The 26607-nt window shown below is 37.8% G+C and overlaps 1 protein-coding gene across 1 annotated transcript in view; it reads right to left on the bottom strand.

The window, feature by feature from the left end:
* The window catches only part of LOC150081718 (uncharacterized), a 1674628-nt gene that overhangs the window by 1197890 nt on the left and 450131 nt on the right, over positions 1 to 26607 (bottom strand). Inside the window, exon 3 of the mRNA XM_090378825.1 lies at positions 11435 to 11536. Within this exon, the coding sequence (XP_090234951.1) occupies positions 11435 to 11536 (102 nt within the window). The remainder of the gene's footprint in view (positions 1 to 11434; positions 11537 to 26607) is intronic.

The raw sequence follows: 26607 nt of genomic DNA, 5'->3' as shown, positions 1-26607 counted from the left end.
GTACCCATAGACTGGAAATGTGCAAATGTGACCCCAATTCACAAAGGAGGATCAAAGGCTGACACAAGTAATTATAGACCTGTGAGCTTAACTTCTGTTCCAGGAAAATTAATGGAGGCACTGGTTAAAGAAGCACTGCAGGATCATTTAGACAAGACTTCAGTTATAGCTCAGACACAGCATGGTTTTGTTAAGGGGAAGTCTTGCCTGACTAACTTGATTGGATACTATGATGCAGTCACAAAAGAACTGGATGCAGGGAATAACTTTGATATTATATACTTGGATCTTAGAAAGGCTTTTGATACTGTTGCACATGGAAGACTGCTACACAAATTGGAGCAGTGTGACATTGGAGGCAAATTGCTGCTATGGATAAAGGGGTGGTTGAGGGGGAGAAGACAGAGAGTGGTAATCAATGGACACTGCTCATCGTGGACTAATGTTATTAGTGGAGTCCCTCAGGGCTCAGTGTTGGGTCCATTATTGTTTTCTGTATTTATAAATGATATTGATGATGGTATATCAAGCTTAATGTCCAAGTTTGCAGATGATACAAAGGTTGGCAGGGTTGTCAAGGACACTACTGACACTATGCTGCTGCAACAGGATCTGGAAAGGTTGAGCAGATGGGCTTAGAGGTGGCAAATGAAGTTTAACATTGACAAATGTAAAGTACTTCACATGGGAAACAGCAACCCCAGAGCAACGTATCAACTCTGTGGTACTACACTGACAGTGGTAGAGAATGAAAGGGACTTGGGGGTGATTGTGCAGGCAGATATGAAGTTCTCTGAGCAGTGCAGACGGGCTGCAAGAGTAGCTCATGGAGTATTGTCAATGATATACAGGAATTTTTCCAGCAGGGATAAGGAGGTGATTATTCCATTGTATAAGGCAATGGTCAGGCCACACCTAGAGTACTGTATACAGGTCTGGAGGCCTCATTTCAAGAAGGATGTAGAGCTGCTGGAACGAGTACATAGAAGGGCAACAAGATTAGTGAATGGAACAAAGGGGTGCTCTTACGAAGAAAGGCTTAAGTTTGCAAATTACAGTGTCTGGAGACTAGGCACCAGCGAGGTGATCTGATAGAGGTGTATAAAGCCTTGAATGGTTTAAGCATGCTCAATGCTGATGGGATTCTTCCTCTAGCTCAGAAAATCACCTGAGAGGGCATAAATTCAAATTGAGGAAAGACAGATGTAGGATAGACGTGCGGAAATTTGCCTTTAGCCAGCGGGTGGTTGGTTGGTGGAACAGACTGCCATCCCTTGTGGTGGAGGTTGATAGCCTAAATAAGTTTAAGGCTCAGCTGGACAGGTATTTTGAACGAACAGAGGGGTGAAGTGGAAGTGGGTTTTTTTTTTTTTTTTTGGCTGATGCTGCATAAGTTTGCTTTCTTGCATCAAATGCCTCTACTAATGCTAATGCTAATTTACTAAGTGTGCCGTCAGATATGAATTTTCAGAGCAGTGTAAACAGGCTGCGAGGGCAGCTCATTGGGTCTTTTCAATCATATACAGAACTTGGCTAGTAGGGATAAGGTGATTATCCCTTTACATAAGGCAATAGTTAGGCCACACTTTGAATATTGCATACAGGTCTGGAGACCTCATTTTAGGAACAATGTAGAGCTGCTGGAATGAGTACTGAGAAGAGCAACGAGAATGGTGAGGAGATCAAAGGATTGTTCTTGCCAAGAAAGGCTTAAGTTCTGTAAATTTCTGCATCTGAAGCATAGAATGGATGTGCAGAAATTTGCCTTTAGCCAGTGAATGGTTGATTTCTGAAACAAACTTCCAACTCACATCGTGGAAGTTGATAGTTTAAATAAATTCAAAGAACTGAACAAATTTATGGAGTGAATTGGAAAGGTTTTTTTTTTTTTTTTTGGCTGATACAGTATTTGCTTTCTTGCATCATATGCCTCTGCTAATACTGATATACAAGAGAAAAAGTGAGAGAGAAAGAACGTTAGCCTTGGGAAACACCACCAGCATTAATGGAGAAGTTAGAAAACAGATATACATTTACTATTACACATAATGAGCAGTCAGAGAGAAATCCAGATGCCCAATTTACAAAAATAACATTTGGCAATCCATTAGATGGAAGCTTATTTAGAAGATGTTTATGCCAAACATGATCAAGAGTCTCTGAATTGTTTGAATTACAGCAAGCATTTTCAAGAATTAATAAAAGTTCATTGCTGCATATTGATGTATCTATACGTAATATATAAACAGAATTATATGCACACCGGCAAAATTGGATACATCACAATGTTTACCATTGTCCATACTAGAAAGTGGAAGAGACTACTAATTTCATGTTTATATTTTGTAGTTATAAGTTTGCTTTTTCACCTTCAATAGAATTAATATTGTTTTTCTTTTATTTTTTACAAGTAAAATGTGTGAGTAACAGCATTTTCTAAATATATAATTTTCTTAACAAAAAATTAAAACTTAACGATATTAATTCCAAACTTGATTCAGAAATAATGACATATTGGTATACAGTAAATAGAATTCAAAGTATCCAAAAACTTTTTCTATAAATACAAAAAACAGAGACAGTCACTTGACAAGAGTAATGCAACCCCCATTGCTTGAAATTATGGTTGGTAAATACACTGCCTGGTTAATAAACCCTTTCTGTGATTTCATTATTACTCGTTGCCCTTTGATCTCTTTTTTGTGTGAGTAGGATACACATTTTAGGAATCTGCACTAAATCCAGAGATGCTCTCTTTGTGACTATGATATGGTCACAAAGGATCTGGATGCAAACGATAATTTTTATATCATATATTTGGATCTTAGAAAGGCTTTGATACTGTTGCACATGAAAGACTGCTGCACAAATTGGAGCAGTGGGGCACTGGAGGCAAATTTCTGGTATGGATAAATGGATGGTTGAGTGAGAGAAGACAGAGTGCTAATCAATGGACACTGCTCTTCGTGGACTAATGTTATTAGTGGATGCCTCCAGGATTCAGTGTTGGGTTCATAGTTGTTCTCTTTTTTTTTTTTTTTTTTATGAGAACCCCAAAAAAGAGAGGAATTAGAACCTATAGTACTTAGTACTGTGCTTGGGTTAGTGGTTGAGAAGACGAAAGAAGATATTTGTAGACATTAGACTTGAACTTCTGTAGACTGTAATTTTCAGGAAATACATATGAAGGAAGATTGTTCCAGAAAATAGCAGTTGAATGAATAAACAAACAAGATGAAAAGTTAGTTCTTAGACTTTAAAGTTTCACAGTAAATTTATATTGGCTGTAGGTGGCACGCATTCAGACTGTTTTGAAAGAGAGCAGGATTTATAGAAGCCAATTCAGAAGAACAGTGCCAGTGGAAGTATCTGTAGAAAAGGCATGTAGCAGAAACAGTACATTTATGAGACAGCGAGTGAAGAGAGTCTGTTAGAGATGCATCGTTAATTAACCTAACTGCACTCTTCTGAATGGATTCTGGAAGCCTGAGAGCAGTTTGGGGGCACCACCCCAGATGTTGGAACAATATTCCATGCTAGGGTGGATTTCCAATTTATACAGAAAAAACATCTCTTTGGAAGGAAAGTAACGCCGAGAGTGAAAGGGAAAACCAAATTTTTTAGAAGCAGAGGAAGCAATATTTGTAATGTGCTTGTGCCAAGAGAGATTAGAAGTTAGGGTAATCCTCAAAAGAGATATATCACCTTTCCTACAAATTGGAGTGTCACCAAAGATAAGCCTAGGAGCTGAAGAATCCTTTTTGCAAGATATAAGGCAGGACTGAGTTTTAGAAGGATTGAAAGCAACTAAGTTGTCTTTGCCTCACTGGAGATTGGCTTTTAATGAATTGGTAGCAGATATTCAAGAAGATGAAGCCCATTGAGCAGGGCAAGGTTTCTCAAAATGGAAAGTGGAATGCAATGTGCTATCATCGGAAAAACTATGGATAGGATTTCAGGTCAATGTAAGAAGAAACTGACAGTGGTAGAGAGTGAAAAGGAACTCGGGGTAATGGTGCAGGCAGATATGAAGTTTTCTGATCAGTGCAAACGGTCTGCAAGAGTAGCATGTGGTGTCTTGTCAATGATATACAGGAATTTTTCTAGAAGGGATAAGGAGGTGATTATCCCCTTGTATATTTAATGGTCACACCACAGATTGAGTACTGTATACAGGTCTGCAGGCCTCATTTTTAAAAAGGATGTAGAGCTGTTGGAATGAGTACAGAGCAGGGAAACAAGATTAGTGAATGGAACAAAGGTTTGCCCTTACAAAGAAAGGCTAAAGTTTTGCAAATTACAATGTCTGGAGACTAGGCACTTGTGAGTTGATCTGACTGAGGTGTACAAGGCCTTAAACGGTTTGAGCATGCTCAATGCTGACGGGATTCTTCCTCTCATTCAGAATAATCATCTCAGAGAGCATAAATGCAAATTGAGCAAATACAGTTGTAGGATAGATGTGTGGAAGTTTGCCTTTAGCAAGCAAGTGGATGATTGCTGGAACAAACTTCCACCTCTCGTTGTAGAAGTTGATTCTGCCTCAAATCTGTTTAACAGATTCAAGGCAGAACTAGACAAACATCTGGAGCGAGTGGTTGGGTAAAATGAGAAGATTTTCTTTTGGCTGATGCTGTATAAGCTTGCTTTCTTGCATCATATGCCTTTACTAATTAATAGTAATTGATTGAATACTATAATGTGGTCAGAAAGGAACTGAATGCCAAAAATAATTTTGATATCATATAGTTGAATTTCAGAAAAGCTTTTGATACTGTTGCACATGGAAGACTGCTGTACAAATTGGAGAGGTATGGCATTAAGGGTAAGTTGCTACAATGGATAAATGGATGGTTGAGTGAGAGATGACAGAGTCGTAATCAATGGACAATGATCTTAGTGGACAAATGTTATTAGTGGAGTTCTCCAGGTTTTGATGTTGGGCCCATTTTTGTTTTGTATATTTATCAATGATATTGATGAAGGTATAGCAGGTTTAATGTCCAAGTTTGCAGATGATACAAAGGTTGACAGGGTTGTTAACGACAGTATGCTACTCCAACTGGATCTAGATAAGTTGGGCAAATAGGCTGAAAACTGGCAACTGAAGTTTAAAATCGACAAATGCAAAGTACTGCATATGGGTAGCAATAACCCAAGAGAAACGTACCAACTGTGTGATACTACACTCATGGAAGTGGAAAGTGAGAAAGACCTGGGGATAATTTTTCAGTCAAATATGAAGTTTGCTGAGCAGTGCAGAGGGGCTGCCAGGGCAGGTCATGGAGTCTTGTCAATGATATATAGGAATTTTGCTAGCAGGAACAGGGAAGTGATTATCCCATTATACAAGGCAATGGTCAGTCCACACCTAGAGTACTGTGTACAGGGGTGGAGGCCTAATTTTAGGAAGGATGTAGAGTTGCTAGAACAAGTAAAAGAAGGGCAACAAGATTGGTGAGGGGAAGAAAGGGGGTGCTCTTACCAAGAAAGGATTAAGTTCTGCAAATTGCAGTGCCTGGAGAGTAGGCACCTTCGAGGTGATCTGATTGAGGTGTATAAGGCCTTGAATGGGTTGAGGAAGCTGAATGCTGATGGGATTCTTCCTCTTGCTCAGATTAAGAACAGATTCAAATTAAGGAAAGATGTACAGAAATTTGCTTTTAGCCAGTGGGTAGTTGATTGAACAGACTTCCATCTTTTGTTGTGGAAGCTGATAGCCTAAATAAATGTCAGGCTGAGCTGCACAGGCAATTTGGAACGAATGGAGGGGTGAAATGGGAGGGGGTTTTTTTGGTTTTTTTGGCTGATGCTGCATAAGCTTGCTTTCTTGCATCGTATGCCTCTACTAATGCTAATAGGCCTATAACACACTCCTACTGTCAATTCTCTCATTTTCCCTTTCCAAGTGTTTATATCACACCAAACTGACTCAACTTTGCAATGTCCACCCCTGTCAACTGGATACACTTCCTTAGAGTTTATGTTGTTTCTTAACTAACAAGCATAACTTCTCCTCCCTCCCTACACTTTCTATCCTTTCTGTACACATTGTACTCCACAAATTCCAATTCTGCACTGCTTATATCTGTGTGACACCATGTCTCTGATATTCCAACAATATCTGCCTTTGATGCCTTGACCAGCACTTCAGATTCATTAAATGTATTAATTATACTTCTAGCATTGGTGTACATGCATGTATACATGCACCTTTTCTTAATCTTAGTTACCCTAACACAGCCCATGTATTTATTTTTTCCGTCATGACTCCCCCAATTCTCTGAAAACCCCAGCACCCGCCCTCCATTTTAACAGAAGCAATGCAAGAATCACTTTCACCTCTGCCTGCGGCTACTATTAATCTTTTAGTCTGTGAATCTCCCTCCCCTAGCTAGCAGGTTTCTGACCAACATAACACTGTCTCAGTAGCATCAGCAAATATTCTTGCACCCTTTCTATTTAAGTGTAACCCATCCCTGTAGAAGCAGTCTCTTCTCTCCTGTTAGCAAGCACAGATCACGCTTAAAAATATTCTACCCCATGAGCCTTGCACAATCTCTCCAGGGTAGAATTGATTGACAAGACTCTCATCATATACTCCCTCCTATTGTGTCTGGGCAGAATTGTCGACACTTAAATTTAACCCTAACTCTTGACTTGTTTTCAACATTGACCTGTACTTGTTAAGTAAATCTCCAGATATCAACAAATTGCTTATTAATTTTGGGGTTACAGCAAAAGAAAGTTACCCACCAGTGGTGTGAGAACAGACAGCTGAATTCTCTGCCAAAAGAGTTGATATGCTCATTGAAATTTTGAAAAAAAAATATTTACAGCTTTCAATTTTTTTCACTTCAGAGTAAAATAACAAAATCGTAGCGTCATAAAATCATTTCTGATCATGTGCACCTGTTTATACCTTGGGGCACCAAGGTATAAACAGGTGCACATGATCAGAAATGATTGACCCATAAAAGTTTCCAGTGAGGCACTGAATGACCAGTACTAGGATCCCACATTCTAACAATCCCCAAACCATTATGCCAGCAACAAAAATTCACATGATTCACCAAAAATCCACACTATCTAGTCAAAAAACAAGATTCTTTGTGACAACAGGCATCCCATTCCCAGTGAACTACTATTACCCACATTTACTTGTGAGGGAACATCAGCAGATGTACTGTGCTGGTCAAAGCATGCGGTCTCCTGCCCCGATTAAACGGCATGCTGTCCAGCATGCCGTTTAATCGGGGCAGGAGACCGCAGCACTGGAGATTACCCTACAATTGTCTCTGACGGTACCACGTGGTTCGGTTGAAATTCTGGAGATCACAACCATAAAACAATTAGCAGTCACCTGTTTATTGGGCTTTTCTGTTAGTGAAATCTATCATAAACAGACAGTAAACTCTATCTTACTGAATTTGCGATAATACCGACAGCTGGAATTCTGTGGGTTATTATGGTGAAATGAGTTTACACTTCCATGAAATCTTCAATCATATAAAAAAATTAATTTTCAGAATCTTATCTTCATTCCTATTTTTAAAGCTTTGTAATTCGTTACTCCATTCTCACTTCCACGTATTGTGTTACTTGCAATTTGTGTGTGGGCCATGTTCTTTGTTATTGATTGCTTATCTTTTTACTGTTTTAAATTTTAACCCCCACCCACAAGTGTCAGTGAACAAAAATGTCAACTAGTTTGTATGTACATATTACAGTACATATTAATTATTCCGATTATCACGTATATTCTTCTGATTTTCACGTACCATTTAATTTTTTAATTGGTAAGGTAATAAAGGGTAAATTTGTGCTTAATATATCTTTACTTTTATAGCCTGAGGATAATATTCCTCTTATTTTCTCTAATTAGAATTGCTGTTTAATAGAATTAAAATTCAATTCACAAACGTCATCACAATGACCAGCACTTACTACACATCGTATAGTGAACGGTACTTTACTATGGTGAGTTCGTCATAACGTGATTTGATTGTACAGTGAACTAATTGTATGGGGGGGGAGGGTACATTGTATTTTTAACTATTTACGCGAAACTTCGGATAACTGGGGCAGCCGCTTAATCGGGCCAAAATGCACTTATCCCGATGTGTCCCAAATAACCGGAATGGACTTTCTTGGATTTTAGGAAAGCTTTTGATACTGTGGCACATGGAAGACTACTGTACAAATTGGAGCAGTACAGCATTAAGGGCAAGTTGCTACAATGGATAAAAGGATGATTGAGTGGGAGAAGACAAAATGGTTATCAATGGCCACTGCACTTCATGGACTAATGTTATTAGTGGAGTCCCCATTGTTGTTTTAGTATTTATCAGTGATATTGATGAAGGTATATCAGGGTTAATGTCCAAGTTTGCAGATGATACAAAGGTTGGCAGGGTTGTTAATGACAGTAATGATAGTGCGCTACTGCAATGGGATCTGGAAAAGTTCAGCAGATGGGCTGAGAGGTGGCAACTGAAGTTTAACATTGACAAATGTAAAGTACTGCATACGAGTAGCAGTAACCCCAGAGAAACGTACCAACTTGGTGGTACTACACTCAGGGTAGTGGAGAATGAAAAGGACCTCGGGGTAATTGTGCAGTCAGATATGAAGTTTTCTGAGCAGTGCAAAAAAGCTGCAAGAGTAGCTCACGGTGCCTTGTCAATGATATACAGGAATTTTGTCAGCAGGGATAAGCATTAGCATTAGTTGAGGCATTTGATGCAAGAAAGCAAGCTTATGCAGCATCAGCAAAGAAAAATAAATAAATAAATAAATAAAAAATAACCACTTCCACTTCACCCCTCTGTTCGTTCGAAATACTTTCCAGCTGAGCCTTACACTTATTTAGGCTATCAACTTCCACGACAAGGGATGAAAGTCTATTCCACTAACCAACCACCCGCTGGCTAAAGGCAAATTTCCTCACGTCTATCCTACATCTGTCTTTCCTCAATTTGAATTTATGCCCTCTCAGGTGATTATTCTGAGCAAGAGGAAGAATCCCATCAGCATTGGGCATGCTCAAACCACTCAAGGCTTTATACATCTCTATCAGATCACCTCGCTGGTGCCTAGTCTCCAGACACTGTAATTTGCAAAACTTAAGCCTTTCTTCGTAATAGCACCTCTTTGTTCCATTCACCGATCTTGTTGCCCTTCTCTGTACTCGTTCCAGCATCTCTACATCCTTCTTGAAATGAGGCCTCCAGACCTGTATACAGTACTCTAGGTGTGGCCTGACCATTGCCTTATACAAGGGAATAATCACCTCCTTATCCCTGCTAGAAAAATTCCTATATATCATCGACAATACACCATGAGCTACTCTTGCAGCCCGTCTGCACTGCTCAGAAAACTTCACATCTGCCTGCACAACCACCCCCAGGTCCCTTTCATTCTCTACCACTGTCAGTGTAGTACTACAGAGTTGATACGTTGCTCTGGGGTTGCTGTTTCCCATATGTAGTACTTTACATTTGTCAATGTTAAACTTCATTTGCCACCTCTCAGCCCATTTGCTCAAACTTTCCAGATCCTGTTGCAGTAGCATAGTGTCAGTAGTGATCTTGACAACCCTGCCAACCTTCATATCATCTGCAAACTTGGACATTAAGCTTAACATACCATCATCAATATCATTTATAAATACAGAAAACAATAATGGACCCAATACTGAACCCTGAGGGACTCCACTAATAACATTAGTCCACGATGAGCAGTGTCCATTGATTACCACTCTCTGTCTTCTGCCCCTCAACCACCCCTTTATCCATAGCAGCAATTTGCCTGAATTCCACACTGCTCCAATTTGTGCACCAGTCTTCCATGTGCAGCAGTATCAAAAGCCTTTCTAAGATCCAAGTATATAATATCAAAGTTATTCCCTGCATCCAGTTCTTTTGTGACTGCATCATAAGGGGTGATTGTTCCCTTGTATAAGGTAATGGTTAGGCCACACCTTGAGTACTGTATACAGGTCTGGGGGCCTCATTTTAGAAAAGATGCAGAGTTGCTAGAACGAGTACAGAGAAGGGAATTAAGATTAGTGAGTGGAACAAAAGGTTGGTGTTACCAAGAAAGGCTTAAGAACTGCAAATTGCAGCTTGTGGAGACTAGGCACATGCGAGGAGATCTAACTGAGGTGTATAAGGCCTTGAACGGAATGAGCAAGCTGAATGCTAATCGGGATTCTTCCTCCTGCTCAGATTACTCACCTGAGGGGGCATAAATTCAAATTAATTAGAGACAGTTGTAGAATAGATGTGCAGAAATTCACCTTTAGCCAATGGGTTGTTGACAGTTGGAACAAACTTTGAGAACTCTGAGAATATTGAGAACAACAATGGACCCAGCACTGAACCCTGGAGAACGTCACTAATAACATTAGTCCATGAAGAGCAGTTCCCATTGATAACCACTCTATCTTCTAACACCTAACCATCCCTTTATCCATAACAGGAACTTGCCCTTAACACCACACTGCTCCAGTTTGTACAGCAGTCTTTTATGTGCAACAGTATCAAAAGCATTCCTGAAATCTAAGTATATAATGTCAAAATAATTTTTTGCATCCAGTTCCTTGGTCACTACATCATAGTAACCTATCAGATTGGTTAGACAAGACTGTCCCTTTACAAATCCATGCTGAAATTGCTGTATAACTCCATGCCTGTCCAAATGATCCTGAGTTACTTCTTTAACCAATAATTCCATTATTTTCCCTGGAACAGATATTAAACTAAAAAGTCTGTAATTACTCTTGTCACCTTTTGATTTCCCTTTATGAATTGGGAATATATCTGCACTTCTCCAGCCCACAGGGATCTTCTCCAAATCCAAGGATGCTCTCATAATTGTGGCTAAGGGCTTTCCTACCTCCTTTGCTGTCTCCCTTAATATAATTGAAGGGATTCCATCTGCCTCAGGTGCCCTTGGTACAATTCAGGGCAAGACTACTGTCAGGTTAAGGCCTTTACCTGGCAGTCTTGAAAATTAAATGGTTCCAGAAAAACAGAGTTGTATTACAACCAACTAAGATAATGCCAAAAAGGAGACAACACTGAAATAAAGAAATAATAACTAGTGACTTGATATAAGGAAATTTGCTTCTATTCATTCATAGAGAATCATGGTGTTTATGTAAATATATGAAGAGTTATATACACAAAAATTACAAAAACTTACTTTTTGTGAATTTATTATACAAGTTTTCCTTTTGTCCATGATAATTTCATTTTAATACTAATAATAACATTCAACAAAATCATAAAACCTATTCAACTATTTTATAAGTTACATATAACATAAAAATGCAACATCTACTTAATTGCTATTCTTGGTAGAAATTTGAATATTAAAAGTTCTCACACAGTTTACAGATTACATGAAAAATTGCAAAAATGGGACTTACTGCATTGCTTGTATTAATATCTATACTTCCTTTCAGATACTCTAAAACTTTTTCTAAATTTCCTGCCCTTGCTGCCCTCAGAAAGCTAGCATTGCCATCACTCTGCAATAATACAAAGCCTAATTATATATATACAAAATGAATTATGAAAGAGAAGGAAATGAAATATACAACCTCTGCATTATTACACTAAAGAACAAACTTAAATTTACACTCAGGTCTTAAACTTGGAAAATTGCAATCCCAAAAGATTTTAGACTTGGTGGGGATTAAACCTAAAGAAAGTAGAGGGAAAAAAAGGGAGAGTGAGGAGTTACACTAAAGTCAGACGAAGTTCTAGGAGTAGCATAGACAAGTGACAAAGAAGGCTCATAATACTTCGTCAATCATTTATCAAATATGTGCTTGTTCATAATCTCACTGCATAAGATGATTGCAATGCTGAACGTGGAACTGTGTCCAAGTAGTAGAAGTAGTGGTAAACAATGTAAGAAAGCAAGCTTATAATAGCATCAACCAAAAAAAAAAAAAAAAAACTCTTCACCCATCCACCATACATTAGCATATAGCACATGATGCAAGAAAGCAAGCTTATATAGCATCAGCCAAAAAAAAAAAAAAAAAACACCCTTATTTCATCCACTCGCTCCAAATGTTTGTCAAGTTCTGCCTTGAATCTATTTAAGCTATCAACTTCTACAACAACAGATGGAAGTTTGTTCCAACAATCAACCACCCGCTGGCTAAAGGCAAACTTCCGCACATCTATCCTACAACCGTCTTTCCTCAATTTAAATTTATGCCCTCTCAGGCGATTATTCTGAGCAAGAGGAAGAATCCCATCTGCATTGAGCATGCTCAACCCATTCAAGGCTTTATACACCTCAATCAGATCACCTCACAGGTTCCTAGTCTCCAGACACTGTAATTTGCAAAACTTGAGCCTTTCTTCTTAAGAGCAACCCTTTGTTCCATTCACTAATTTTGTTGCCCTTCTCTGTACTCATTCCAACAGCTCTACATCCTTCTTAAACTAAGGCCTCCAGACCTGTATACAGTACTCAAGGTGTGGCCTGACCATTGCCTTATACAAGGGGATAATCACCTCCTTATCCCTGCTAGAAAAATTCCTGTATATCATTGACAAGACACCATGAGTTACTCTTGCAGACCGTCTGCACTGCTCAGAAAACTTCATATCTGCCTGCACAATTACCCCCAGGTCCTTTTCATTCTCTACCACTGTCAGTGTGGTATGACAGAGTTGATACGTTACTCTGGGATTACTGCTTCCCATATGTAGTACTTTACATTTGTCAATGTTAAACTTCATTTGCCACCTCCCAGCCCATTTGTTCAACTTTTCTAGATCCTGTTGCAGCATTGTACTGTCATTAACAACCTTGCCAGCCTTCATATTGTCTGCAAACTTGGACATTAAGCCTGATATACCATCATCAATATCATTCATAAATACAGAAAACAACAATGGACCTAACAATGGACCCTGAGGGACTCCACTAATAACATTAGTCCACGAAGAGCAGTGTCCATTGATTACCACTCTGTCTTCTCCCGCTCAACCATCCCTTTATCCATAGCAGCAATTTGCCTCCAATGCCACACTGCTCCAATTTGTGCAACAGCCTTCCATGTGCAACATGGAAGACTGTTGCGGACAAATACCCTCCAAGGATTTGTCTAGTTCTTCCATTTGCACGATAACAGATGGAATGGAAGCCTTTCCAACAATCAACCACACACTGGCTGAAGGAAAACTTCCACCTCTACCCTGCAACTGTCCATCATCAACGTAAATGTATTCCCCTTCAAGTGTGTAGTCTCAGCAAGAGGAAGAAATGACATTCACATTCCACTTACTGAATCCATTCAAGGCCTTAAACATATGAAATAGACCACCCCCTTTAGGTGCATAATCTCCAGATACTGCAAATTACAGAACTGAAGCCTTCCTAGGAAAGAAAACTCTTTTGTTCCCTTCACCAATCTGGCTGCTCTTCTCTGCACCCATTCCAGCATATCTACATCCTTTCTAAAGTGAAATCTCCAGATCTGCAATACAATACTCAAGAGGCAGCCTAACCATGGCCTTGTACAAAGGGACACTCACCTCCTTATCCCTGCTAGCAAAGTTTCTGTATATCATTAATAAAATTCCATGAGCTGTCCTGGAAGCATGTCTGCACTGCTCAGAGAATTTCATATCTGACTGCACAATTACCCCCAGGTCTTTTTCATTCTCTACTACCCTGAGTGTAGTACACACATTGTTAAGTTATTCTGGGATTACTGCTACCCATATGCAGTAGATTGCCTTTGTCAATGTTAAACTTCAACCGCCATTACTCGACCAATCGATGCAACTTTCCTAGACCTTGCTGTGGTAGCTCACCCTGATTACTGTTGTTAACCACTCTGCCAACCTTTGTATCATCTGCAAACTTAGACATTACAGAAATAAATATTTATTAATCATACTGATGAAGGTAGATTAATTAATACCTTCATCAATATCATTAATAAATATTTAAAGCAACAATGGGTCCAGTACTAACCCTGAGGGATTCCACTAATAACATTAGCCCATGAAGAGCAGCGCCCATTGATAACCAATCTGTCTTCTTCCAATTAACCATCCCTTTGTCCATAGCAGTAAGTGAACCTTAATGCCACATTGCTCCAGTTTATACAGCGGCGTTTTATATGCAACAGTATCAAAAGTCTTCCTGAAATCCAAGCATATATCAATTTTTTTTTTTTTCATCCAGTTCCTTTGTCACTGCATCATAGTAATCTATCAGATTGGTTAGATAAGACCACCTCCTAACAAATCCATGCTGTCATTGCAGCATAACTGCATTTTTGTCCAAAATGACCTGCATTACTTTTTTAACCAGTGACTCCATTAATTACCCTGGAATATTTTAACCTAACAGGTCTGTAATTATTCATGTCACCTTTTAATCCCCCTTTATGAACTGGGGATTCAGTCACACGTCTCCAGTCCATAGGGATCTCCCCTGAGTCCAAGGATGCTCTCAAAATTACAGCTAAGGTTTTGCTTAACTTCTTTGCTCCCTCCCTTAATATGATTGAATAGATCCCATCCAACCCGGATACCTTTTTTGTGTTCAGCTTCAACAGTTGATCTTCCACTTTCATTTCAGTTATCACAAGGTCATTTAACTCTCAGTTATATTTTGATCAACTTCTGCTATCCCTCTCCTAAAGAATACCTAATGTGTGAATGTAGATGCAAAATACCTATTCAATTTATCAGAAAACTGAGCAGTGTCATCAACAGTTAACCCATTGACTCAAGTGGCCCAATTTGATTTAACCTCTTCCTTCTACTCTTAATATAAGCATAGAAGTCTTTGTTGCTTTCCTTTGCTAGACACTTCTCATTACCTACCTTATCTTGCCTAACCCCCTTTGTGACTTAATTACGGACTAATTTATAAATACCATACATTACACCACAAATATTCTGTATCACCTCACAGTTTATATGCATCCCGTGCACTTTTCATCTCTGCCACATTTCTCAATAGTTCATCTGACATCCATTTAGGTCTTAGCATAAACAGTATTTCTTTGTTAGTGTGAGAAGTCTGGTAGCTTTTATGATTACTATCCCGATTACTATTCTAAATTCCCATTTAGAATTTGCTTTTGTTAACATCATCAGTTGGTCCTACTGCATAGAATTTAAAAACTCTCAGACCACTGTCGTCACCCTTACAAAAACAAAATCTTTTTTCTACTTGAGAAAAAAGCTTTTGCTTTTTCACTCTTGAGAATAGTTAAGTCTTTAATTAAATTACACATTATTATACTGTGATCACTGCTACCTGTGGATCTTTTACCTGCAAATCCTTAATGCATGAATAATCATCCCTAATAATCAGATCAAGAGTACTGCTTCCAATTTTTACCTCTCTAACATACTGCTGTAGAAAACAGTCATCCAAGAAATCCACAGAAGTCATGCTAATGTGAAAGTGATCAACCCACAAATTCCAGTCAACATGCAGTAATTTAAAATCCCCCATCATAAGACATTGTAATTTACTGGCCCACCCAATTCTCTGTATAGCTGTTTGATATATTCATCACAGTCATTAGGCCTATAACACACTCCTACTCAGAGTGCTTATATCACACAAAACTGACTCAACATTGCACTGGTCACCCATGTCGACTGGCTAACAACTTGTTAGCCAGTTGCACTGACTTAGATTTAATATGCTTCTTAACTAAGTGCATAACCCCTCCACCTCTCCTGCCTATATACAGTACATTATACTACAAATATTCAAATTCAGCATCACTTGTCTGAGAGACCACATGTCTCCACTATCCCTACAATGTCTGCATTTGATTACTTAATACTTCAAATTCATCAAATTTATTTACAATGCTCCTAGCATTAGTGTACATGCAAGTATACATGCACGTGTTCTTACTCTTAGTTACCCTTACACAGCTGATGTATTTACTTGTTCCATGATGAACAACAGCAGGACCTGAAATTGCCAACACTTTGCATTCCAGGCTGCTGCATTTTCAAATAGAAACAGTATAAGTATCACCTTATTTTATATGACTCACCTCGGCCTGTGGCTCTAGTTAATCTATTAGTCTGTGTATTTCCCAAGCTAGCAGTTTTCCGACCCACCTATCCCTGCCTTGATAGCATTAGCAAAAATTCTTGCACTCCTTCTATTTAAGTATATCCCATCCCTATAAAAACAGTCTCTCCTGTTAACAAGCACAGACTATGTTGAGAAAAAATTCAACCCCATGAGACTTGCACGTTCTCTCCAAGGCCAGATTCACAAGGCTCTCAACACATAGTCCCTCCTATCTTGTCTGGGGCAGTATTGCAGACACTTTCAAATTCAATCCTAACTCAACTTTTGTCCAACATTGCCCTGTAAGTCCTCAGATCTCTTACTCTTAATATGGAGATCACACCTACAAAAGGCACCTCCGTAGCTAGGTGGGAAGGAGCAGCAGGGCGTAGCACACGCTTCTTGATTAGACCGGGGTTCGAGCCCGTCACCACCAAATACGGAGGATGCGGAAAGGTCAGGGAATGACCACCGCATATCCCCGGAGCAATATGGCCTTAGTTGCTAATGCTCCAAAAAACAACAACTTGGACACCTACAAAAAGACAAATTTTTGAAAGGGTCCAAAAGTAGGAAACACACTTAGTGAGATCTGCAAAGGCACCTGTAAAAAGATTTTGAACATGTGGGCTACAGCTTGGGGAAATTCTAAGGTCAGCTGGACAGACAGTCAAATAGGTAGTTTATTTTATTTTAATATTTAGGGCAGACAGCTTGAGCTATTCAAAAAGTCACCTTAATAGTCACCTACTTGAGGAGGGAAACACACAAGTTGTTAGTCATCTTTCCATTTCTTAATATATAATTTTTTTATAATTATTAACTTTTATCATTTAGTTTTATATATTTCAAAACTAGGAAACACAGTGAGATCTGCAAAAGGCACCTATGAAAAGATTTTGAACATGTGGGCTACAACTTTGGGAAATACTAAGGTCAGCTGGACAGATAGTCAAATAGGTAGTTTATTTTATTGACCTAATCTTGACCTAATCAAAAAGTCGCCTGGAGAGTCACCTACTTGAGGGAAACACACAACTTGTTAGCATCTTTTCATTTCTTAATATATATATTTTTTTTATAATTATTAACTTTTATTATTTATTTTTAAAGTTTTATTCAGTTAAATATTTTGGTTAGTACAGCAAAATCCTGTAGCTTCCTTGCACTATATTAATTCCTTTTTCTTCCGAGCTTGATTTTAAATTTATCTATTACAATTGAAAAGACAGGTGATATGAGAAGTTTTTTTTCCTGATGATCTATAAGCATGCTTTCTTCTTTTGTTAGTTACGACGACTACTACTAATTTCAGCATAAAATCACAAGTATACACATAATCATTCACAGTTGGCCTTTTGAAAGGGTACACTGAAATACTTTTGTTTTTTTGTTTTTTTTAATGAGAACCCCAAACACGAGAGGTATTACAACCTATAGTACTTAGCACCGTGCTTAGGTTGGAGATATCTGGAATTTTAGCATTAGCAGGCACATGATACAAGAAAGCAAGCTTAAATAGCATCAGCCAAAAAATATAAATAAAATAAAAACACAGACCCTTCTCATTTCACCCATCCACTGGCTCCAAATGTTTGTATAGTTCTGCCTTGAATTTGTTTAACCTATCAACTTCTACAATGACAGATGGAAGTTTGTTCCAGCAATCAACCACCCGCTGGCTAAAGGCAAACTTCCGCACATCTACCTTCAACTGTCTTTCCTCAGTTTGAATTTATGCCCTCTCAAGCGGTTATACTGAGCAAGAGGAAGAATCCCATTAGTATTGAGCATGCTCAAGCCATTCAAGTCTTTATACACCTCAATCAGATCACCTTGCAGGTGCCTAGTCTCTAGACACCGTAATTTGCAAAATTTAAGCCTTTCTTCTTAAGAGCAACCCTTTGTTCCATTCACTAATCTTGTTGTACTTCTATGTACTCGTTCAAACAGCTCTACATCTTTCTTAAAATGAGGCCTCCAGACCTGTATACAGTACTCAAGACCATTACTTTATACAAGTGGATAATCACCTCCTTATCCCTGCTAGAAAAATTCCTGTATATCATTGACAAGGCAACATAAACTACTCTAGCAGAATGTCTGCATTGCTCAGAAAACTTCATTTCTGCCGGCACAATTACCCCTGGGTCCTTTTCACTCTCTACCACTGTCAGTATAGTACCACACAGTCTATACTCTGGGGTTACTGCTTCCCATAGGCAGTACTTTACATTTGTCAATATTAAACTTCAGTTTCCACCTCTCAGCCCATCTGCTCAACTTTTCTAGATCCTGTTGCAGCAGCTTACTGTCATTAGTGTCAATAACAACCCTGGCAACCTTTGTATCGTCTGCAAACTTGGACATTAAGTGTAATATACCATCATCAATATCATTGATGAATACAGAAAACAACAATGCACCCAACACTGAACCCTGGGGGACTCCACTAATAACATTAGTCGACAAAGAGCAGTTTCCATTAATTACCACACTCTGCCTTCTCCCACTCAACCATCCCTTTATCAATAGCAGCAATTTGCCTCCAATGCCACACTGCTCCAATTTGTGCAGCAGTCTTCCATGTGCAACAGTATCAAAAGCCTTTCTAAGATCCAAATATATGATATCAAAATTATTCTTTGCATCCAGTTCCTTTGTGACTACATCATAGCATCCAATCAAATTGGTCAGACAAGACTTCTCCTTAACAAACCCATGCTATTTCCGAGCTATAACTAAAGTCTTGACTAGATGATAATGCAATGCTTCTTTAACCAGTGCCTCCATTAATTTTGCTGGAACAGAAGTTAAACTAACAGATCTGCAATTACCTGTGTCTACCCTCAATCCTCTTTTGTGGATTGGGGTCACATTTGCACATCTCCAATCCATGGGTACTCCCCTGAGTCCAAGGAAGCTCTCATAATTATGGCTAAGGGTTTGCTTACTTCCTTTAATATAACTGGATAGATTCCATCCACCCCTGGTGCCTTCCTTATATTTTTCTTCAACAATTTCTCCTCCACTTTACCCTAAGTTATTACAAGATTATCTAACTTACTGCCAAAGTTTAATACACCTGTGGCATTCCCCTCCCTGAATAACTCCTTACGTGTGAATGTAGGGGCAAAATATTCATTCAGTTTGTTAGATACCTGAGCAGATCATCAACAGTTGAACCATCGATATCAAGTGGACCAATCTGATTTTCATCCCCTTCCTTCTAGAGTTTACATAAATAAAGAACTCATTGCTGTTTTTCTTTCCATCCTTTGCCAAAGATTTCTTGTAATCTGCCTTTGTCGGCCTAACCTCCTTTGTGACTTGGTTACAGATCAGTTTATATCTATCATAGGCTTCCATGTCACCCATTAATTTATATGTATCCCATGCATTTTTCTTCCCTGCCACATACCTAATTAGTTCATCTGACATCCATTTAGGCATAAATCTTGAACAATATTTCTTAGTTGGTATGAAAAGCCTAGTAGCTTCCAAGATTAATTCTTGGACTGCTTCCCATTTTGAATTTGCTGTTTGTAACATCAGTTGGTCCCACTGTATAGAATTTAAATACTGTCTCAGACCATCGTAGTCACCGTTACGAAAGCAAAAACCCTTCTCTTTACTCGAGGTGGTAGTTACCTCTTTGAGTAAATCCCATTTCAGCACACTGTGATCACTGCCGCCTAGTGGTTCCTTTATCTGCACATTCTTAATGTATGAAGAATCACTACTGATAATCAGATCAAGAGTATTACTCCTCTAGTTGCCTCTTGAACATGCTGAGGTAGAAAACAATCATCCAATAAATCCACAAACGCCTTGCTATTGTGCGAGTGACCAACTCACAAATTCCAGTCAATATCTGGGAAATTAAAATCCCCATTGTAAGACTCTCTAATTTACTGGCCCACTCTATTTCCCTGTACAGTTTTTTATTATACTCATCAGAGTCATTAGGCCTATAACACACTCCTATTCTCAATTTTGATCTCCCAGTGCTTAGGTCACACCAAACTGACTCTACACTGAACTGTCCAGCAACATAGACTGGCTGCATTTCCTTGGATTTTATGTGTTTCTTAACTAATAGCATAACCTCTCCTCCCTTCCTGTACAGATTGTACTCCCCAAATTCTAGTTCTACATTCCTTATCTGTGTGGCACCACATCTCTGATATCCCAACAATATCTGCCTTTGATGTTTTGACCAACTCATCAAATTCAAATTTATTTACCAAACTCCTAGCATTGGTGTACATGCAAGTATACAAGCACCTCTTCCTATTCAGCTACCCTAACACAGCCCATGTGTTTACTTGTACCGCGATGACTCCCAGCAGTCTCTGAAATACCCTGCACCTTGTTTTCCAGGCTGCTGGTCATTCCAATAGAAGCAGTGCAAGAATCACTTTCACCTCTGCTAGCGGCTACTGTTAATCTACTAAAATTACTCTGTTAATTTGTCAGGCAATGCTATCACTGAAGATTTTGACTGCAATAAAAAGGCAAAATATTATTCTATCATTTAGATTGCACTGAGGATGTCATTCATATAGAGCAAATATCAGTTAGCATATGTTACGTTTCATGTTCATACGATATGGTATTAATTGAAGAGCACTTCCTGGGGTTTTTGCCAATATCTGACTCAATTGGCAAAAGGGTTATGTAGTGCTATTGTAAACAAATTATGCTTTTGGAATCTGGATATTGGCAACATAAGAGGACAAGGGTATGATAATGGCACGAATATGAAGGATGCAAAACATGGACTAAAAAAGTGATTTTAAACAAAAACCCTTGTCCCTTCTTTATACCCTGTGCTACCCACAGTCTCAATATAGTCATCAATAATGCAGCTACAGTAAATACCCAAACAATCAGTGTCTTTTGAACTGTACAAGAAATATATAAATTTTTCACAGGATCAACAAAACACCGGAAATATGTTTCTTGAGTACAGTAATCAAGAAACAGTTCTTCATTAACATTGAAGCCCGTTGCAAATACCCAGTGGGAAAGCTGCATTTACACTCTGTGACCTCTAAGGCCTCAAACTGGATAAATGTATATGATTCCCTATATGAAATTTATCGTAATGAAACAATGTCCAAAGAAATGCAATGTGATGCAAAAAAAATTATGCACTAAACTAAAGGACTGGATTTCAAATTTTCGTGTACTCTGATATTATGGCATGACGTATTAAATCATATCAATCCCGTAAGTAAAATGCTTCAAAATATTAATGCAAACATGGCTGTATCTTTCATATCCATAAAAAATTTACAAAGTTCAAATTATCGTTCTGATACCAGCTACAAGAAACTTCAACAAGAAGCAAAACAACATTGTGAAGATCTTGATGCTATACCAAACTGTCGAACAAGTTCACTGAAGAAAAAAATTTAAGCATTTTAACTACGAGCAGGAGGAAGAATTGCTGCAATCACCAGAAAATAAATTGAGTGGATTTCTTCTACACCATGGGTGGCCACCAACAGGTCGATCATGGCTTTAATTTCATACAATCACGATGAATATAAAAAATAGATTAGTCAAAATTTAAAATGTTATTGTTATTATGTGCCCCACTTCATACGCCTATTACAAATCCGTTGAACACATCCTACTTGTCGCCGCACAGCCACTGGGCTTGTCTAGTGAAAATTCATGCACTTACGTTGTGAAGAGTATAGTGTAGGTGTCGAATTCTTATTTAGCTTACTTAATATTAATAACTGGACAATACTTATACTGTTAATTTAATACGCTTTGATTTAAAATGAATATATACTATGAAAAAGAGTAAAGTGGAATACTTTTTTTGTAATGACAAAAGATAAATGTTGTTTGATTTGCAATGCTTCCATGGCTATACCCAAAAAAGGAAATTTAGAAAGGCACTTCAACGCACTCTATGGTAAATACCAATCAGATTTTCCATCTAATAGTGACATTAGAAAAAATAAAATTACCACCATTTAAGCTCGTGTCAATAACAACAGATGGAGCTAAAGCAATGAATGGGCATCTTAACGGATTCAATGCATTATGCCCAAAGGATGATGAATTCCCAGATTTTTTGAGTGATGCAAATTATCCACCAACAAGTGTTAGCCAGCAAAAGATTAAATACTAAAAGTGTTATGCATATAACTTTCAAAATAGTGAATTCCATCAGAGGACAATCTCTTTAAAGGAGAGACTTTTCAAAATGCAATGCTACGAAAAATTTGTTGATCAAAGGGTAATGATTATGAGCAACTACAAGATGGTTGTTGTGAGCAACTACAAGGTGGTTGTGTGATCTCGCTTATTTTGTAGATTTTACCAGTAAATCCAGTGATCTGAATTTGGAATTACAAGGAAAAAATAAAATTGTGGGTGACATGATTAATAGTATTTCTACATATAGATCTCAATTTTTTTCAATGGCTAAGGATCTCAAAGAGAGAAAAAAAAAAAAAAAATCATTTTGCAAATATGCAGGATCATCTGCAAAAATATCCTTTTTTGAATTTAATAGTGAAAAATATGTTTCTGAAATTGAGAAAGTTGTGGATGATTTTTAAACCAAATTCAATGAGTTTAAAACAATTCAAGACATTATTCAATGTATTTCTTATCCATTTAATGTCAAATTAGGTATGTAACAAATTTCAGATGATATTACTTGAAAATGAAATTATTACATTACGAAACTATATCTTCCTAAAAGCCAGATCATCAGAAAAGGACTTTTGGAATTATGTTTGCCAAAAAAAGTACCCAAATGTAAAAAAATGCAGTGCACTTTTAAATTCCTGTATTGGTTCCACATATCTATATGAATTGGCCTTTTCGTATTTGAAACAAATGACGAATCGCTCTACTCTTACGGACTTGCATACAGAAGATTCTTTACGATTATCATTATCACAGTATATCCCCGATTTTCAAAGCTTGGCAGATGCCACGAGGACACAAACTTCACATAAATTAAAAATTTAAATACACTGGACTCCCGCTAGTCCGAACTAATTGGGACCGAGCCCTGTTCGGATTAGCATAATTTCGGATTAGCCGAATAACGTACCCCAGATTTTAAAATGAATAAGGAGTGAGTGACGTTGATAGCTTGAAGTAATGCTTCAGGAAATCACAAGCTACCTTTGATGATTTTGATGATGATCATTAAATCAGCGAAGCCGAGAGCGCTTTTAAAAATATGAACATTAACAATCTTCCAGTTCATTACAAAAGTCAAAAAAAAGCTTGGATGAACAGACAGCTTTTCATTGAGTGGTTTCATAATCAATTTGTCTCAGCAGTGAAACGTTTCAGCAATGAAAATGATTTGCCACCTCGCGCCATTCTCCTCATAGACAATGCGCCATCCCACCCAGACGTTTCCGAGTTTACATCAGGGGATATAAATGCAGCTTTCTTACCGCCTAATGTAACACCGTTATTACAGCCCATGGACCAGGGGGTGTTACAGTCTATCAAGCTTGCATACAGAAAGAAATATCTTAGGTCCTTGATAGAAGATAACACCAATTCACTTTCTTTACATGAGAAAATGAAACAAGTGAACTTAAAAGATGTTGTATATTGGGTTGCTGAGCTGTGGGAGAGTGTAACCGGTGGCAAAACATTGCATCTTCTAATCGATTTTCATCGTTACGTCAAAAGAAATTAACAGAGTTTGTTACTTCTGAAAAATGGCTTTTGTTCCTGTTTTGGTGTATAAGTATTGATCTGTAGTTTTAATAGGCCAGGTCAAACACTTATTCATTAATTTTGTATTAGTACAATACTACAATAAAATACAATTTTTTTGTGGAATTCTAAATGTCTTTGTACCATTAATACCATTTAAATTTAACGTATTTAAGATATATTTTGCGAACTAAAAAATTTCCTCTCCCCTGACCGAAACGTGTTCGGATTAGGCGGACGTTCGGATTACCGGGGTTCGGATTAGCGGGAGTGCACTGTACATATGAATTTAAAATAAGAATTGAATTGTATTTAATTTTAAAATTTATAAACAACATATTTCGATATGTGTTGATTAACTTTTTTAACCATGTGCAATGAAATTCTTGAAATAGTAGATCATGGCACATTTTGAAGAAGAAAAAAAAATTGCATCACAAATTAAGTTAGCCACCCCCGTTCTACACCATTTTAGATGTTGTGATGTCTTCCATAAATGAAAGATAAGAACAACTAAAACTACACAACGAGCAGAGTCAATTTTTGTATGATTTACATTAACCCAATGATTCTGATCACAAAAAACTTTGACAGAACTGTAACAATTTCCAAATACCTTTAACAGACGGAGATAAAGACATAAATGAAACTGAGTTATTCGATGAAATATGTGCATTCAGGAATCTTTTTAAATTGAATTTAGATAAATTTAAAAATCACCATGAAATATTAACATTAATTTGCACAAATAAATTGCCTTTTCCGAATTTTACATTAGCTCTAATAATTTTATTAACAATTCCGGTTAGAGTCGCAAGTGGGGAGAGATCATTTTCCAGATTAAAACTTATTAAAAACCATTTAAGATCAGGTATATCAACAACACAGTCTTTTAAATCTGGCAATGATATCTATAGAAGACAACATCTGTGAACAATTAAATGTATCTTTAATGCAATCAGTGAAAATATGTAAATTTTACATGCATGCCTGATGCAATGCACCTAACAGCAAAATCATGTAAATCTGAACATGTACATGATTTCTTCAATATATAAAGTGAGAATGTAATTGATGAAAATAAAGTTAATAAAAATATGTATTTTCGTTTCTATTTATTCAAAATTATACTATTCATTACAATCTTCAAGGGCACCAAATACATTTCTGCATAGGGACGCCAAAAACAGTAGTGCTGACTTTGTTCTCAACCCATCTACACAACTTTTCTAGATCCTGTTACATGCTGTCATTACCGTAATTAACAATCCTGCCAACCAACATATCGTCTGCTAACTTGGACATTAAGCCTGATATACCTTCATCAATATCATTGATAAATATACAAAGCAAGAATAGGTCCAACGCCAAACACTGGGGGACTCTACTAATAACATTAGTCCACAAAGAGAATTGTCCACTGATTACCACTCCATCTTCTCCCACTCAACCATCCTTTTATCCATTTTAGCAACTTGCCCTTAATTCCATACTGCTCCAATCTGTACAGAAGTCTTCCATCTGCAACACTATCAAAAGCTTTCCTGAAATCAAGTCATCATCAGCCATTTTCAATCCACTACAGGATGAAAGCCTCTCCAGCAACTTCCCAGTTCCTTCTGTTTTGTGCAATGGCCATCCATTTACTATCCACAACCTCATGAATTTCATCTATCAATCTTCACCGTTATCTTCCAGGTTTTCTTCTAGCTCCTCTTGGGTCCATTCTGTTATTTTCTTAGTCCATCTGTCATCATGTCTTCAAGTTATGTGTCCTGCCCAAGACCATTTTATTTCTTTAGTTTTGATAAGAATGTCCTTTACTTGAGTTTGCTGCCTAATCCATGTGTTTCTCTTCTTATCTAACAGTCTGATTCCCAATATAATTCGTTCCATTCTTCGGTGTGTAGTTCTCAGCTTCTCTTCCATTCTTTTGGTGAATGCCGAAGTTTCACTTCCATAAGTCATGGTGGGGAGTATACATTGGTTCATTTGTTTATGTTTCAGACAAACTGGGATATTGCTCTTCAGTATGTGACTATATTTTCTGAATGCTATCCATCCAAAATTTCTTCTTCTCTTGATTTCCAGCGATTTATCATTATTACAGCTAATAACTTGTCCCAGATAAGTATATGACTCCACCTTTTCAATTACTGCTCCTTCAATCATTATGTTCCTTTCTGTGGCATACTTGTTCATCATTGCTTTTGTTTTAGCCATATTCATCTTTAGTCCAAAATCCTTACTAACTGTGCATAACTGATTAAGATTTTCCTCTAATTCTTTGGGATCGTGGCTTATGACCACAATGTCATCTGCAAATCGTAAATGGTTTAGGTACTCTCCATTCACATTGACTCCTTCCTGCGACCAATAATCTTCTGAAAGCTTCAAGGGCAGCAGTAAACAGCTTCGGAGATATTGTATCTCCTTCTCGAACTCCTTTCTCGATTTTAAATTTGCTGTCTTTGTCTAGTCTAATAAAGGAGGTAGCGTTCTCATACATTTTCTTCAAAATCATAATATATGGGGTATCTATGCCTTGTCTTTCCAGTGCCCGAAACATTGCCTTATGCTGTATGGAGTCAAATGCCTTTTCATAATCCACAAATGCCAGGCATAATGGTGTTTTATATTCATTTGCTTTCTCCATTAGATGTGATATTACGTGAAGGTGATCCACAGTTGAGAATCTTGTTCTAAAGCCAGCTTGCTCTTTCGGTTGATTCTCATCAAGTATTCTTTCTAATCTGTTAGTAATGACCCTTGTGAACAACTTGTAGATGTGGGACATCA

Source organism: Mastigoproctus giganteus, chromosome 8 (assembly GCF_048544385.1).
Source record: "Mastigoproctus giganteus isolate SK-2022 chromosome 8, ASM4854438v1, whole genome shotgun sequence".
Classification (NCBI taxonomy): domain Eukaryota; kingdom Metazoa; phylum Arthropoda; class Arachnida; order Uropygi; family Thelyphonidae; genus Mastigoproctus; species Mastigoproctus giganteus.
This window is presented reverse-complemented; position numbering and strand designations above follow the sequence as displayed.